We start from the raw sequence: 14,283 nt of genomic DNA on the forward strand, positions 1-14,283 counted from the left end.
TCTGAGTGGCTGCCACTGGTATTGCAGAAAAAGTACTAGCTGCTTCCATGGCTTTGCAGGGGCTTCACAATTGGGCAGGAGTGCTCTGCAGCTGGCAAGCAGCTGGCAAGGTAGGAGCACCTCACAAACCAGGCTCAGGGAATATGAGAGGAGCGATGACAGCTGATGCTCTTGGTGTCTGCTATCTGCTTAGGTCACCATCCAAAGGCTATGAAGCCTGAAGCAACCAGCCTAGGACAATGAGGGTTCTAGCACACTAGATGCCCAAAGATTTTACATAATCCCTCCCACATCTCCTGCCATCCAGTCTACAACAGAAGTCCAGCATGCTGGGAGATTTGGATCTAAAGCTCTGGCTAGCAGAGCAGTCAACATCAGAAATGTGGGTTTGATTCTTACTAAATTGACAGCCACTAAGATTATCTTTGCATAATTCTGCCTGAAACTATCTTATATACCCTAAAGGTGAGCAGTGAAACAGAAACACTGCCTTCTAGTGCTTTCCAGTATGTTCTCTGTGGGCACAAGGGAGCTTTCAAGAATTTATATGAAAGCACTGCCTAAAGCTCGAGTACATGTCAGTTGAAATAACAGCTCCTTATTTGCTGTGTGACTTTAAACAATTCACTTAAGTTCTCTGTGCTCCAACATTTCCATCTTCAAAGTTAGACAACCCTCAGTCTTCTATAAAGATTAAGTGGGGCCATGAAGCCCAAATGTCGTATTAAACATGAGTATTTAACATTATTATAATTTACAAGTTCCCCTGACATACAATTTTGTCTGGTCTCTGTATAGATAGTTTTCCTCCAAGCTTTGTTTTGTGCTTAATACACACAGTTTTTATTTTCTGCACCCAGAGTCTTGACATTTACAATCACATTCATCTGGTTGCTAATGCAGCCTAGTTTTAGCACGTATGCTTACTTTATAGATCTCTTAACTTTGGCTCCTCCTACTCTTTAAGACTACCCATCACATTAAATCAGAGTGTTTCTTTCTGGGTTTGTTTTACTATGTTGTATGTTATCTACTTTCGCTGACCACCTTAACACTTTGCTGCTGCTGCTGTTGGCTGTATCCAGCAGGGATACATGTGAACCAAGCAAAATGCAAGAACTGCTTACCAAATTGAAGGATATCTCTTTAACCCTACAATGGTTTTTTTAACCTTCAATGTTAGAATGATGACATTTTTTATGTCCTATGACAACTATAATGATTGAATCATGTACCTCGAGTTGACCAGTATGTAACTAGCAGTCAATAAATGTCAGCTGTAATTATTGTAAAGTCCTTGTTCCTTTTCTCCAAGAGTTCCTGAAGCCACATAAACCCAGATAATCTAAGCTCATCTAAGCTCTTCCTTACAGCACCCAATTTCTTTCCTCTCTCTCTCTCTCCCTCTCTCTCTCTCTCTCTCTCTCTCTCTCTCTCTCTCTCTCTCTCTCTCGGTCTCTTTCCACCCAGGATGTAATCTAGCTTTATTTTTGCCTCATGAAACTCCAATGAGAACAGGTCACCACAGGAGAGCATTGCCTTCAAAAAGAAGCCATGAGTCCTTTTTGCCTGGGCAGCCTTGCAGATCTTAGGTAGGGTAAATGTGGTGTTCTGCACCTCACATCTGGTTGGGAGCTCATATTCTTCTACTGGCTTCAGTTCCTCGTCAAGATGTGACTTCTCCAAGTGTCTCTCTGAGGTCATAGAGATTTTACAACAAACCTAGCTCCTAGGAAGGGAGAAGTTGATTCCTCTAGGCCTGCTGTACCTGTGCACACATGTCCATAACAAAGAACATCCAATTTCTTAAGTAGTGACATCCATCTTTTAATTTTGTCTTTAAAAGTAAAAATCATCTCTTTCATTTATAATAACTGAATATCAAAGTATAACTCTATTCATAATTTCAAGACACCTCTAACATCTCACTTATGCCAGACAAGCTTTTGTTTGTTTGTTTTTCTTTCTTCTTCTTCTTCTTCTTTTTTTTTTTTAGACAGAGTTCTCTGTGTAGCTTTGGCTATCCTGGACCCAATTTGTAGACCAGGGTGGCCTCAAACTCACAGCAATCTGCCTGCCTCTGCCTCCCTAAGTGCCAGGATTAAAAGCATGTGCCACCACACTGGGCTAGACTTTGAGTTTTTAACCCAAGACATGGACCACCATATCACACATTGTTATTGGTTTGTCCTTAGTCAGCATGGACAGATGACATCCCATGATCTAATATCAAGTACACTGAGATAGACCCTCCATTTCCGTGATGAAGCTGAATGAAGCCAACGCTCAGCAAACTCAGGCCTGCAGTCCACCAATACCTACGGTCCAGTGCTCCACAGCAAATGCCTGAACCTCTAAGTAGGAACTGAGCCTATGGAAGCTGTTTTTCCTATACATACTTACCTATGATAAAGTTTAAGTTATAAATTAGCCATAGTAAAAGATTAACAACAGCAAACAAGGAATTACACAATTACAGTAATATAGTGGGAAAAAATGCCGTTCAACAGCAGCTCTTTGCTTGAACCTTGGTGCCACTATTAAGATAAAGATCCAATTTGATGGAAGCACAGTAAAACTATGGTGGTCAATCTGACAATGGAAATGGCTGCCTAACTAATGGGTGACTAACAGTGGGCCACAAATACAGGAAGGATTCTTGTAACAAGTGATTTGTGCCTTCAGTAGGATAGCACAAAGATTCAGAAAATGATTTTCACAAAAGCATACAATTTTAAACAAATATTTTCTTATTTCCAGAATTCCCATTTAATACTTTTAGAATACACTTTATCTCAGGTAACTGATGCATCAGGAAAAAATGCTACTAAGAGGGTTGCAGCCCTACTCACCCCCTAGAATTTAAGTGAGGTCTTACACCATTCTCCAGACTTTTTAATATGAGGGTGAGAGCATTTATCTACATTTAAGCCTTTTCATCTATGGCAACTGGGCCGTACAACAGAGCTTTCCTATTCTACATTACTAAAAATTCTAATTATTATCCCAGAAATCGATGCAATACAACAAACTATAGAGCGGGCAAGAACTTAAACAAGTAATTTTTATTACAATAGAGGTTTATGTACTGTTTCTTTTTAGTATGGAGCAAATTTGTCTTTAGAAACCAGTTGTGTTAAGAATGAGACATCTGCTTTTAGTTTCCAAAGCTTCCTGTCTTAGATGAAATTGGCCAAAGTCCTCACTTAGAAGGGGCCACTGAGAGCTACTTTCATACTGGCCACCATTTCTTCTGCATTTCAGACACTAGGTTGAAATCCTTTTTCAGTATTACATGACTTAACACTTGCCAACTCTAAGACATGTGTCTTATTATGACTTGTGCAGATGAGGAGACATTTCCTTAGTAAGGAGTATTGTCAAAGCTCATCAATATAGCATACAAATCAGAGAAAAATGTAATTAAGAGCTTGTCCGCCCAGAAGCTGGCTTCCAAGTTCATCATTGACAGCAACAAAAGATTTTCTTTTTTGATAACTTCAATAATAAAACTGAAAATGAAAAAGTAGAAATCCAAGATTTGTAGGCATCCTTATGTGTTATAAATATCAGTCTTTTTCTAGTTTTGTATTCAAAAATACCAGAGTATGTTACTATATTTTAGTATATTACTACAAGAACATCCATACTTCTCATTTCCTTACACTGTGAGGATGCTAATATTGTCTGGATGTCAAGAATCCCAAGACAATTCATTTATTCTTCATGATAAAAAGTTACTTAAAGCGGTTTAGGCGGCGTTAACCTAACGCTGTAGAGTCGTGGGTTTCCAGCTTCTTGCATTACTTTTGCCCGGTGCTATTCCGGATTCCAAGGAGTCACTTCACGCCCGATTGTTTCCCGGTCTCTCCATCAACATTCAACGCAGTAATGGTGTAATTCACAGCGCCAACATAAGCACTGTGAACTTGGAGAAATCCTGTGTTTCCGTGGAATGGACAGAAGGAGGGACCACAAAGGGTAAAGAGATCAATATTGATGACGTGGCTGCAATAAACCCAGAACTCTTACAGCTTCTTCCCTTACACCCAAAAGACACTCTACCACTGCAGGAAAATGTAACCGTCCCACAGAAATGCAGATCAGTCAACTCCAAAATTCCAGCTCCAAAAGAAGGTCTTCGAAGCCGCTCTACGCGCATGTCCACTGTCTCAGAGGATCGGCTTGCCACTCAGGAGAATGAGATGGAGGCGGAGCTGCCTGTGCCTACAAACTCTCGCAGGCAGTTTTCCATTCCCACCGGCCACCCAAGGCCCTCCTGCTCTGTGGTGACAGAATTACCGTTGCCCATGGTCAGCGAGGAGGCAGAAGAGCAAGTCCACCCCACCCGAAGCACATCTTCTGCAAACGCTGGGAATTCAGTTCGGAGGAAATCGTGTATCGTGAAGGAAATGGAGAAAATGAAGAACAAGCGGGAAGAGAAGAGGGCCCAGAACTCAGAAATAAGAATAAAGCAAGCTCAGGAATATGACAGCAGTTTTCCAAACTGGGAATTTGCCAGGATGATTAAAGAATTTCCGATTACTATGGAATGTCACCCACTTACTGTGACTGACCCTATCGAGGAGCACAGGATCTGTGTCTGCGTCAAGAAGCGCCCGCTGAACAAACAAGAACTGGCCAAGAAAGAAATCGATGTGATTTCTGTTCCCAGCAAGTGTCTCCTCCTGGTGCATGAGCCCAAGTTAAAGGTGGACTTAACAAGTACCTGGAGAACCAGGCTTTCTGTTTCGACTTCGCCTTTGATGAGACAGTTTCCAATGAAGTCGTCTACCGGTTCACAGCAAAGCCACTGGTACAGACAATTTTTGAAGGGGGGAAAGCAGCATGCTTTGCCTATGGACAGACAGGCAGTGAGAAGACACACACAATGGGCGGAGACTTGTCTGGGAAAAGTCAGAACGCATCCAAAGGGATCTACGCCATGGCTTCCCGGGATGTCTTCCTTCTGAAGGGTCAGCCTCGCTACCGGCACTTAAACCTGGAGGTTTATGTGACATTCTTCGAGATCTACAATGGGAAGGTGTTTGATCTGCTCAACAAAAAGGCCAAGCTGCGCGTGCTGGAAGACAGCAAGCAACAGGTGCAGGTCGTGGGGCTGCAGGAGCACCTGGTCAGCTGCGCCGAGGATGTCATCAAGATGATCAACATGGGCAGCGCCTGCAGGACTTCAGGACAAATGTTTGCCAACTCCAACTTCTCCCGCTCCCATGCCTGCTTCCAGATTCTTCTTCGAGCCAAAGGGAGATTGCATGGCAAATTCTCTTTGGTGGATCTGGCAGGAAATGAACGAGGGGCCGACACTTCTAGTGCTGACCGGTAGACTCGCATGGAGGGTGCAGAAATTAACAAGTCTCTCCTGGCTCTGAAGGAGTACATCCAGGCGCTGGGGCAGAACAAGGCTCATACTCCGTTCCGTGAGAGCAAGCTGACACAGGTGCTGAGGGACTCCTTCATTGGAGAGAACTCAAGGACTTGCATGATCGCCATGATCTCCCCAGGCACAAGCTCCTGTGAATATACTTTTAACACGTTGAGATATGCAGACAGAGTGAAGGAGCTGAGCCCCCATAGCGGGGCCCAGTGGAGAGCAGCTAACTCATATGGAAACAGAAGAGATGGAAGCCAGCTCTAACGGGACCTCACTGGCAGGCAATTTCTCCAAAGAAGAGGAGGAGCTGTCTTCTCAGATGTCCAGCTTTAATGAAGCCATGACTCAGATCAGGGAACTGGAAGAGAGGGCCATGGAGGAGCTCAAGGAGATCATACAGCAAGGACCAGGCTGGCTTGAGCTCTCTGAGATGACTGATCAGCCAGACTATGACTTGGAGACCTTTGTGAACAAAGCAGAGTTTGCCTTGGTACAGCAGGCTAAGCACGTCTCAGCCCTGCAAGAAGTCATCAAGGCCCTGCGCCTGGCCACTCAGCTGGAAGAACAGGCTAGCAAACAAATAAACAGCAAGAAACGGCACCAATGATGACTTCCAATAAAGATCTGTTTGGTATCAAAAAAAAAAAGTTACTTAACTATAACGATGAGGAGGTGGAAATAGAGTGCTACTTTACTGGAGCATTTTTCCTTCCCTCGTTCCAAAGCCATTGCTCAGTGTCTATAAACCTCCATGTAGCCTTGTGAAGCACTTGATAGTGGCAAAGGCATTTTCATGAGCATTGGCACCACTTGTGAAACCTACCACACTCTAGGTCAGAGAAACCTCTCTCTGTGTAGAGAACTTGAACGTAATTTTACATGTGAAATAGCCACCTCCAGCTTTCTATAAGAACACCAGCATAGTCCTTTGAAAAATCTAAGATAATGTATTACCTTATATTGCCAAGTTGAAATTTGATCTGTCAGCAGAAGTATTTTGGAATAAGTCCGTGTTTCTCATTGAAAGAAGAGACCCAAAACAACCCCCAAAAGAAAATGATGTCACAAAGACAAATTTAGATTCCAGGTAAAGATATTTATGTGAGATCCCTTCTGCTAAGTTTGCGTCCCTTTTTTAAAAAAAATCTAGCTATTTCTTTTTCATTGAAAATTGTAACAGAAAATTATACCTGATTTACATTTTAAATTTCCACGTAACTATCAACTTTTATAGTAGAGAACAGATGCTGGTGTGAACTTCACAAAGCTGAGAAATGTTTCTCAAATCCATGGCAGAGGGATGTCAAGTGGAAACCAGGAAAAGAAATTCTAAAAGAAGACCAGGACCGCCACGCCTGCCTGGACTTGTTCAGTGTGACAATGCCTTTATCCAGTTAGAGTCCTAAGTGACTGAGAGTCCAGAAAAGTCTTCAGCAATGTGAATCTCAGTTTAGACAAGCTTCAAACCAAATGCCTATCTGTGCAATTAGTAAACAGGCACCCCAAGACACACACTAGGACATTCCAGGGCAGGACCTTGTGTAGCTTTTCAAAGGAATATTTCAATGTTAACCACCACAATTATTGTGGATTGGATTCTACTGGATCTTAGTGTCTAGGGCAGCAATCATTTCAAAAAGAAAGCTTCAGTAAATTATCCAGCCCAGCTACAAATATAGTGTTTGCCTCCAACCAATTGGACCCAGTAAGTTAGTTAACTTCTTAAAAATTGGACTTGATAAAGCAGCTGTGAACTTGAGTTTGACTCCTCAGACATATCTTCCTACTCCCAATCCTGCATTCATCTGAATTAATACAAACGTGTGAAGAACACCACCCAGGAAGATAGGAGCTAGGCAGAGATAAACAAAAAGTTTATCCTAAGAGCATCCTAGAGCATGCCAACTATTTCAATCATTTCATAGATCATATTAAAAATGACAAGAGGAAATTTGGGGGTAAGCATCAGCCAATTTTTTTGAGCTTCCTCTAACATTTTGTACATATGAGTCCTTGACCTCATAAGTCTGAGAACTTTTTTTTTTACTTCACTGTGTTCCCTTCAAAGCTCAGATTTGTTTTGATATATTATAAAATAATATATTGCTGATATTTAAAGAAACAGATAAGGGCACCGGATATTACATGCAGAATATCATCTGTTAACTCATAGATCAAGATGTGCTGACAGGCTGGGCTTGGTTAATGATGTTTTCCACAGCCTGATTTTAAAAAAATGATCTGCACAAGACTGTTTTCTAGAGCAGGGTACAAATACCCACAACAGGGTCCTTGTTGAGGGTCTGAACTTCCACATAAACCTTCCATATAAAATCCTCCTAATAAGCAAAACATTTAAACAAGTCTAGAATCAAGTTTACGCTTTAATGGCATTTTATTGGGCATTTTATTTAACTTCCATTTGAGATTTAATAATTTCCTGTCCTCTCTCCTCTCATTCACCAAATCATCTCACGGTATTTACCAGGCATTCACTGCCTCGGAAGGGTTGCCATAGACTCCACACACAGGTCACAAAGCATCTAGGAGGAAGCAAATGGGATCACAACTGCTGCTATTTTACATACAGCGAGAGCACCCACGGGGCTTAGAACAAACACAGCATTGTGCTGCGCTGGGCAGCTGGTTGGCTAAATGTGGTCCCCAGCTGTCAATGAGACAACTGGTGGTAATGAATTATTAGAGATTCAGAACTATCTAGGCCACGTCTCGTCCCTCCTTATAGACAAGCTGTTTAGGTAGGTCTACATTTTTTTTTTTTGTTTCGGGCCACCAAGGGAAATTTTGGACATGAAGGCAAAACACACATAGCAGCAGTGTGGCTTTACCCCAGTCCTGGTGGTAAAACAAATATGTGATATGGAGTTAGTTCTGTTATTGGTTAACAGCAATGACTTAATATCAAGTTGAATCAACTTCAAGGAAACAAAGTTTACCGCTGGATTCATTTTGCATGCATATACTGTAACAATGTTTAATAAAAAGTTTTAAGCTACATAGGTGTTCTAGGGGAACACGGCCCAAAGTTTTGATGGACTTTTTAAAAGAGTTGGGTAACAATGAGAAATTGCTGAAGTTTAGAAAGTCAAACTAGGTAGATGCTCTGTTTCTCTCAGCACTGTGTTTTGAGAAGGTCTGTGAGTTTCGAGAGACATGCTGTGCAGCGACCCCGATCCTCTCTTGGCACTTTGCAGTTATATTGCTACCAAGTTTGTCCCCTCCCATCTCCTTTGGCTGTACAGAACTCTAGGATGCATGTGGGTCTCTCCCAATGTGGCTATATGCTCCCTGAGAGTGTCATGGGAACTCTTGAGTCATCATCTGTAACTGCCTAAGGCGAAAGTAATGGCTCCTCTAGGTTATCGCTGTCAGAAGCCTGTGTGTGTTCCCAGCAATGCTCCAAGGTGAGTTCCTCCTGGTCCAAGCACAGATGAAGCAAAGCCCTTTGCAATGCATAAATGTGTGTGTGTGTGTGTGTGTGTGTGTGTGTGTGTGTGTGTGTGTGTTTCTTTCTATTATGAATTCATACAAGAACCCACAATCTTTGCAAACGCGTCACTTGACTCTGCATCTTGACATTGCCACTGTCAACAGTGAGACATGAGTTTTCTAGAGAACTGGATGCTAATTATGCTGTTAGGTTTTAAGAGAAAACAAAGAGTTTTCTCTAATGTTCTCATTTTAACCAGATAACAAAAACAGGATGTGGTTTTTATCCCATTTTGTTTTGCTCTTACCTTTATTGAGCTAGGAATATGTCAAGTCAGAAAAGGAAGAAACTAAAGAATAAAGGTGGCATTTGTCCCTACCTTAAGACGTAACCCTGTTATGCAATAATGCCGCCCAGCCCTTCTCAGCACTGCCACTGTGCCCAGAGCACAAGTGAGTAGCTTTGATACTAGAATGTAAGATATCAGAGGATAAATATAGGAAAAGCTGCGTACACATCCTGTTCAGATAGCAAAGTTTAAACACCCTGTGTACAAGATGAGACCCCATCAGTTCACCACCGGAAGTATTGTGACAGCATTTTAGTACTGGTTTGAGTTTAAACTTGTCTTCTGCCTGCAGTAGGGAAAAAATAAAAAAGATTTGTACTTCAGCTCTTCTTCAAAGTCTATCTATCTTTATAGTATGTTCAATTCATTCTTCTATTTAAAACAGATCTAATGATACCTTCACAAAAACATATTACTATTATCAGTTTAAAAGTCCAAGAACAAAAATTGAAACAGTGAAAAGAAATAACAGATAAAGAATGATTATTTAATAAACTCAAATAAAAAATGTATTTTTACTGCAAATTTCAAACTTTGTGACCATTTAGCTGGTGATCCACACCTGTAACTCCAGCACTTGGGAGGAAGAGGCAGGGGGTTAGTATTTAAGGCCATTCTCACCTACAGAATAGGCTGGAGGTGGTGCTGAGCTTCATGAAACATTATCTCAAAAATTAAAAAATAGTATTTGAAAACTCATTTTAGATATAAACTTAGAGATGAAGTAATTTTCTCATTCCCCTCCATATATAAAAATTCGATTGATGGAATCAGTAAGGTGATTCAAAAGGTTAAGAACACTTGCTGCCAGTCCTGATGACCTGAGTTCAATTCCTGGGACCCATCAGGTCAAAGGAGGAAAACAAAAGGCGCCCTCTGTTTATCACATGCATGTCACACAAATAAGATAATATGAATAAGACTTTTAAATTAAGAAGATATGTAACTAATTCACTTGTTATATAGGAATTAAATAAGAAAAATTATGCTTATAGCTTATTAAGAAAACCCCCTAGGATAGATTCTTTTGTTAAGCTAAACTATTCAATTTCATTTACATTTCTAATAATATGATAAAATTTAAATTTTCAATTCAATTTTAGTTTAGTTGTTAAAGTAAGTTAATGCTTATGAGAAATTCTATCTTAATTTTTTTTGTTTGTTTAATTCTGGTTTTTGTTTTAAGTTTTTGATTTGTTCTTTACCACACACTTATGGTGACTGAATACAATAGTTTTGTTAAAAATTAAATGTTTGATATATCAAATTTACTTCCTTTTTGTTTTTGTTGTTTTGTTTTCTTAGGTTTTTTTTTTCAAGACAGGGTTTCTTTGTGTCACCTTGGCAATCCTGGAGCTCACTTTGTAGACCAGGCTGGCCTTGAACTCAGAGACCCACCCACCTCTACCTCCCAAGTGCTGGGATTAAAGCCGCATACCACTATGCCTGACCCAAATTTACTTTCTTAATTTAAAAGTTTAACGTACTTCTTTTAGAAAAATTAGAATTTTTGAATTTTTTAGAGCCATAATGCAATAAATGATATCAAAACAAATTATATTTTTTTTCAGAAAATTAGGAAAAATGATCTTAAAATTCAAATGGAAACACAAAAGACTCAAGTGGCCAGAGCAGTTCTAAGTAGAAAGAACTGTGCTAGACGTATCACATTATTTGTCCTCAAATAATGCCTCAGGGCCATAATGATAAAAGAAACTGTACAGTAGTGGGCCCAAAACAGACATGTAGAACAACGGAGCTGAGCATCGGAAGAACACCACACAGCTGCAGCCAGGAATATTTTGCATGGTGTAGGAAATGCACACTGAAAAAAGAGACAATTTCTTCGATGCTGGCAAGAATATAGAGAAATACAGTGCCTTATATATGCCTCAGAAAGATTCAAATGATTATAACCACTATGGGAGTCAGTGTAGAGGCTCCTTAAAAGTAAAAAATTACAACTAAAATATGATCCTGTGATACCATTCTGGGGCACAGCCACAGATGACTCTGAGTCAGCATCCCACAGAAACAGATACACATCTATGTTTACTGTTTCACTGCTCAAGATACTGAGAAATGGGCCTCGCCTAGATGTCCATCAACAAATGAGTAGGTAAACAAAAATGTAGTAGATAGGCAAATGGAATTTTATTCAGCTACAAATTAAAAGGCAATAAATATAAGTGCATTTGTTTAAAGAAAAAATGTCTTTTTTTTTTTTTTTTAGGAAAATGGGCCAAACTGAAAAATTATTATTTTCATTAAATTAAGCCACATGAAGAAAAAAGTGTGTGTGTGTGTGTGTGTGTGTGTGTGTGTGTGTGTGTGTGTGTGTATTACTCATGCAAATGAGCACAAGTGCCACACTGCACCTGTAGAGGTAAAGGGAAAATTTGCTAAAGTCATTCTTTCCTTCCACCATGTAAATTTCTGGGATCAATCTCGGATTTTGGGGCTTTGTAGCAAGTACCTTAACCGGGCGAGCCCATCTCATTGTTCCCCTAAGTATATCTTTAACGCTGTTCAAAGCTTGGTAATTGGATCGAATTGTTATAATAATAACGAACAAGAATGGAGAAGAAGGGGCAGGAAAAGAAGAAGAAAACTATCTTACAGTGAGTGAAAGGAATGGCAGGAAAGTGGAGACCCAGAAGTCAGGGCATGACGCTGCCAGGATGTACACTTGTCAGACAGAGAAAGAAAAGGTCCCAAGAAATGGCTTCAAAAGTTGTTTTGCTTTGTTTTGTTTTTTTAAGTTGTTATCAGAGTACTACTGTATAAAAGAATCACTGGGTGAGCACCTCAGTGGGTCAGAATGGAAATGTTGAGCACTATCCAAGGTCTCCCCACAAGAAATGATACAGATTTGATGAGCTCAGACTATTTGATGGGCTCAGTCTGACCACAAATAATTTTACGTAAATACCTTCCCCTCAACCCAGCCTGTCATTTACAAAGGAGAGCAAATGAGACTGTTAGGGTGGTCATCTCAGTTAAATTTCAAAACTCCGATGTGGATATATCCCTTTCCTCTGGAATTTGCACATTTATGTAAATAAAATGATTGCCTGTTCTCAATATAGAGGGTTTTTTTTTATATTTATATATAAAATAACCTAAGAACATTTTGCCAAATTACTTGTTCTTCAGGAAAATGAATAGATCCCTTAGTACTTTGAGAATGCTTAATGAAGGCAGAGAAAACGTGTTAAAAAAAAAAGTCTTTGAAAGGATTGGTAAAAAGAAATAACAAATACAAAGGGTGCAAGCAGATAGGAAGGTGAATCAAGAAAATAGTTTAATTATCCTGTCTGCGCTACTGACCTGAGCTGAGCCCCCGACTGGGATGATAATAGGAACGTGGGTCATAGACATCTGTTGTTTATGACTATCAAAGATTCCCAGCCCGTAGTTTTCAAATACTGTTTTTTCCAATAGAAAAAAAAATTTCCCACAGGAAAAAAAAATCTTCCTTGACTCCTAATTCCCTTTGAGTAAGGCTCAAATGGTGAGCATGCGACTCAGACCTGGCCAATAAGGCAATATACAGCCACCATCCTGAGTTGTTTTCTTTTTTTAATGGCGAGCACGTGAACAAAAATGACCTGTTAGAGAGCCTCACCAAGAATGATTTGGGGAAGTTTGCCACTGCATATGAACAGCCTTCCTGAGAAAAGAGCCCTGTGCAGTGAAAAAGGCGGCTGTATGCAGGAATGGAGAGGCTTAGGATAAATTCACTATGACCACTGAAACCAGCTCTTCCTGAATTCCAAAGTCCAACAGATGATTTGGTTGCTTCAGCCAATGAGCTCCCTTTTCGTCTTAAGCCTGTTTGTATTGAGTTTCTGCTGGCAGCAACCAGAAGAATTTTGACTGGCACTTCAAAAAACCAGAAAGAAGCCCAGATAAGAGAGAGGGGTGAAGCTGAGCCACCACAACCCAAAACCCAGGAAGGTAGTTAGGGATCCGATGTGAGGAGTGGTGTAAGCCTAAATATTTCAAAGTCAATTTGAGGACATTTTTCTTTCCAATTCTACTCTTAATTTAGCAATGAAAACTTGAACAAATAATTTGGTCTTTGTATTACCTTTGATGACTAAAGACAGCAGTGCCTCCCTAGAGCACTGTGTGTGTAAAATCAGATACTATGCGTGTGAGAACACACTACATGGGCAGTAGATACAGTTCCCTTGTCTCATTCCTACTGGAAATGGCAGCAGAATTTACACAGACAAGATTATATAGCTTTTAAAAATTCAAGTTATTTTCTGAATCTCCCAGCATAATCCATCTTCTCATGCTTATGTTAAAAAATTACATGCTTTCCCATCACTGCCATCCATATTCCCTCTCCGTTAGGATATTATTCATGACAAGATGTTACAAAACCCAAGAAAGTTTGTATTTTAAGCAGGATACATAAAATGGAAAATTTAAACCTTTAAGAATGATTTCCTGAAGTTTACATTTTTTTTTTAGGCATGGTGTGGCAGGCTTGCTTCGACAGGAAATTCAGTTTACCTAGATGCTAAGACAACATGTGAGGGGAAAAAATAGCCCCATAAGTCAACCCACACATCCACAACATATTTAAGCAGAGCTAAGTGATAATCATGAAATAATTTGGCTTTAAAGCTGCACGCTGTGGGGTTACAGCATAAAGTAATTTGGAAATACGGACATACAAAGAATGTCACTAAATGGGTAGAGGGATGGCTCAGCAGCTAAGGATGCTTTTGCAGAGGACCCAGTTTATTTCCCAGCATCCACATTAGGAGGCTCAACTCCAGCTCCGTGGAAGCCAATGCTCTGCTCTAGCCTCCATGGGCTCCCACACATACAAGGCATACACTCAACACAGATATGCCCAATGTACCCAATACGCATAAATAAACATAAGCAATTTTTAATAAAAAATAGAATGTCACAAAGTGGGGGTATTCTAAAACATGCAGGTAAACATTGAAAATAACCAAATTGCTTAGACACCATTTCGTCTTCATCGCCTTTCTCTCGCTGTTTTGATCAGAAGCCAGCTGCTGATCACCACACTAAGAGACTCTGGCAGAGGTACCCATGATCCCA

At 40.3% G+C, this 14,283-nt stretch overlaps 1 protein-coding gene across 1 annotated transcript; it reads left to right on the top strand.

Moving 5' to 3' along the window:
* The first annotated feature begins 3,759 nt into the window (after nucleotides 1–3,759).
* Nucleotides 3,760–6,050, top strand: LOC311595492 (kinesin-like protein KIF2C). The gene is given in 4 exon segments (XM_084778249.1): nucleotides 3,760–4,719; nucleotides 4,722–5,341; nucleotides 5,345–5,596; nucleotides 5,598–6,050. Coding segments are annotated over 4 exon segments (1,833 nt in total). The 5' UTR covers nucleotides 3,760–4,160; the 3' UTR covers nucleotides 6,000–6,050.
* The last annotated feature ends 8,233 nt before the right edge of the window (nucleotides 6,051–14,283 follow it).

This window comes from Acomys minous (assembly GCF_964271855.1).
Source record: "Acomys minous genome assembly, chromosome: 4".
Taxonomy (NCBI): Eukaryota; Metazoa; Chordata; class Mammalia; order Rodentia; family Muridae; genus Acomys; species Acomys minous.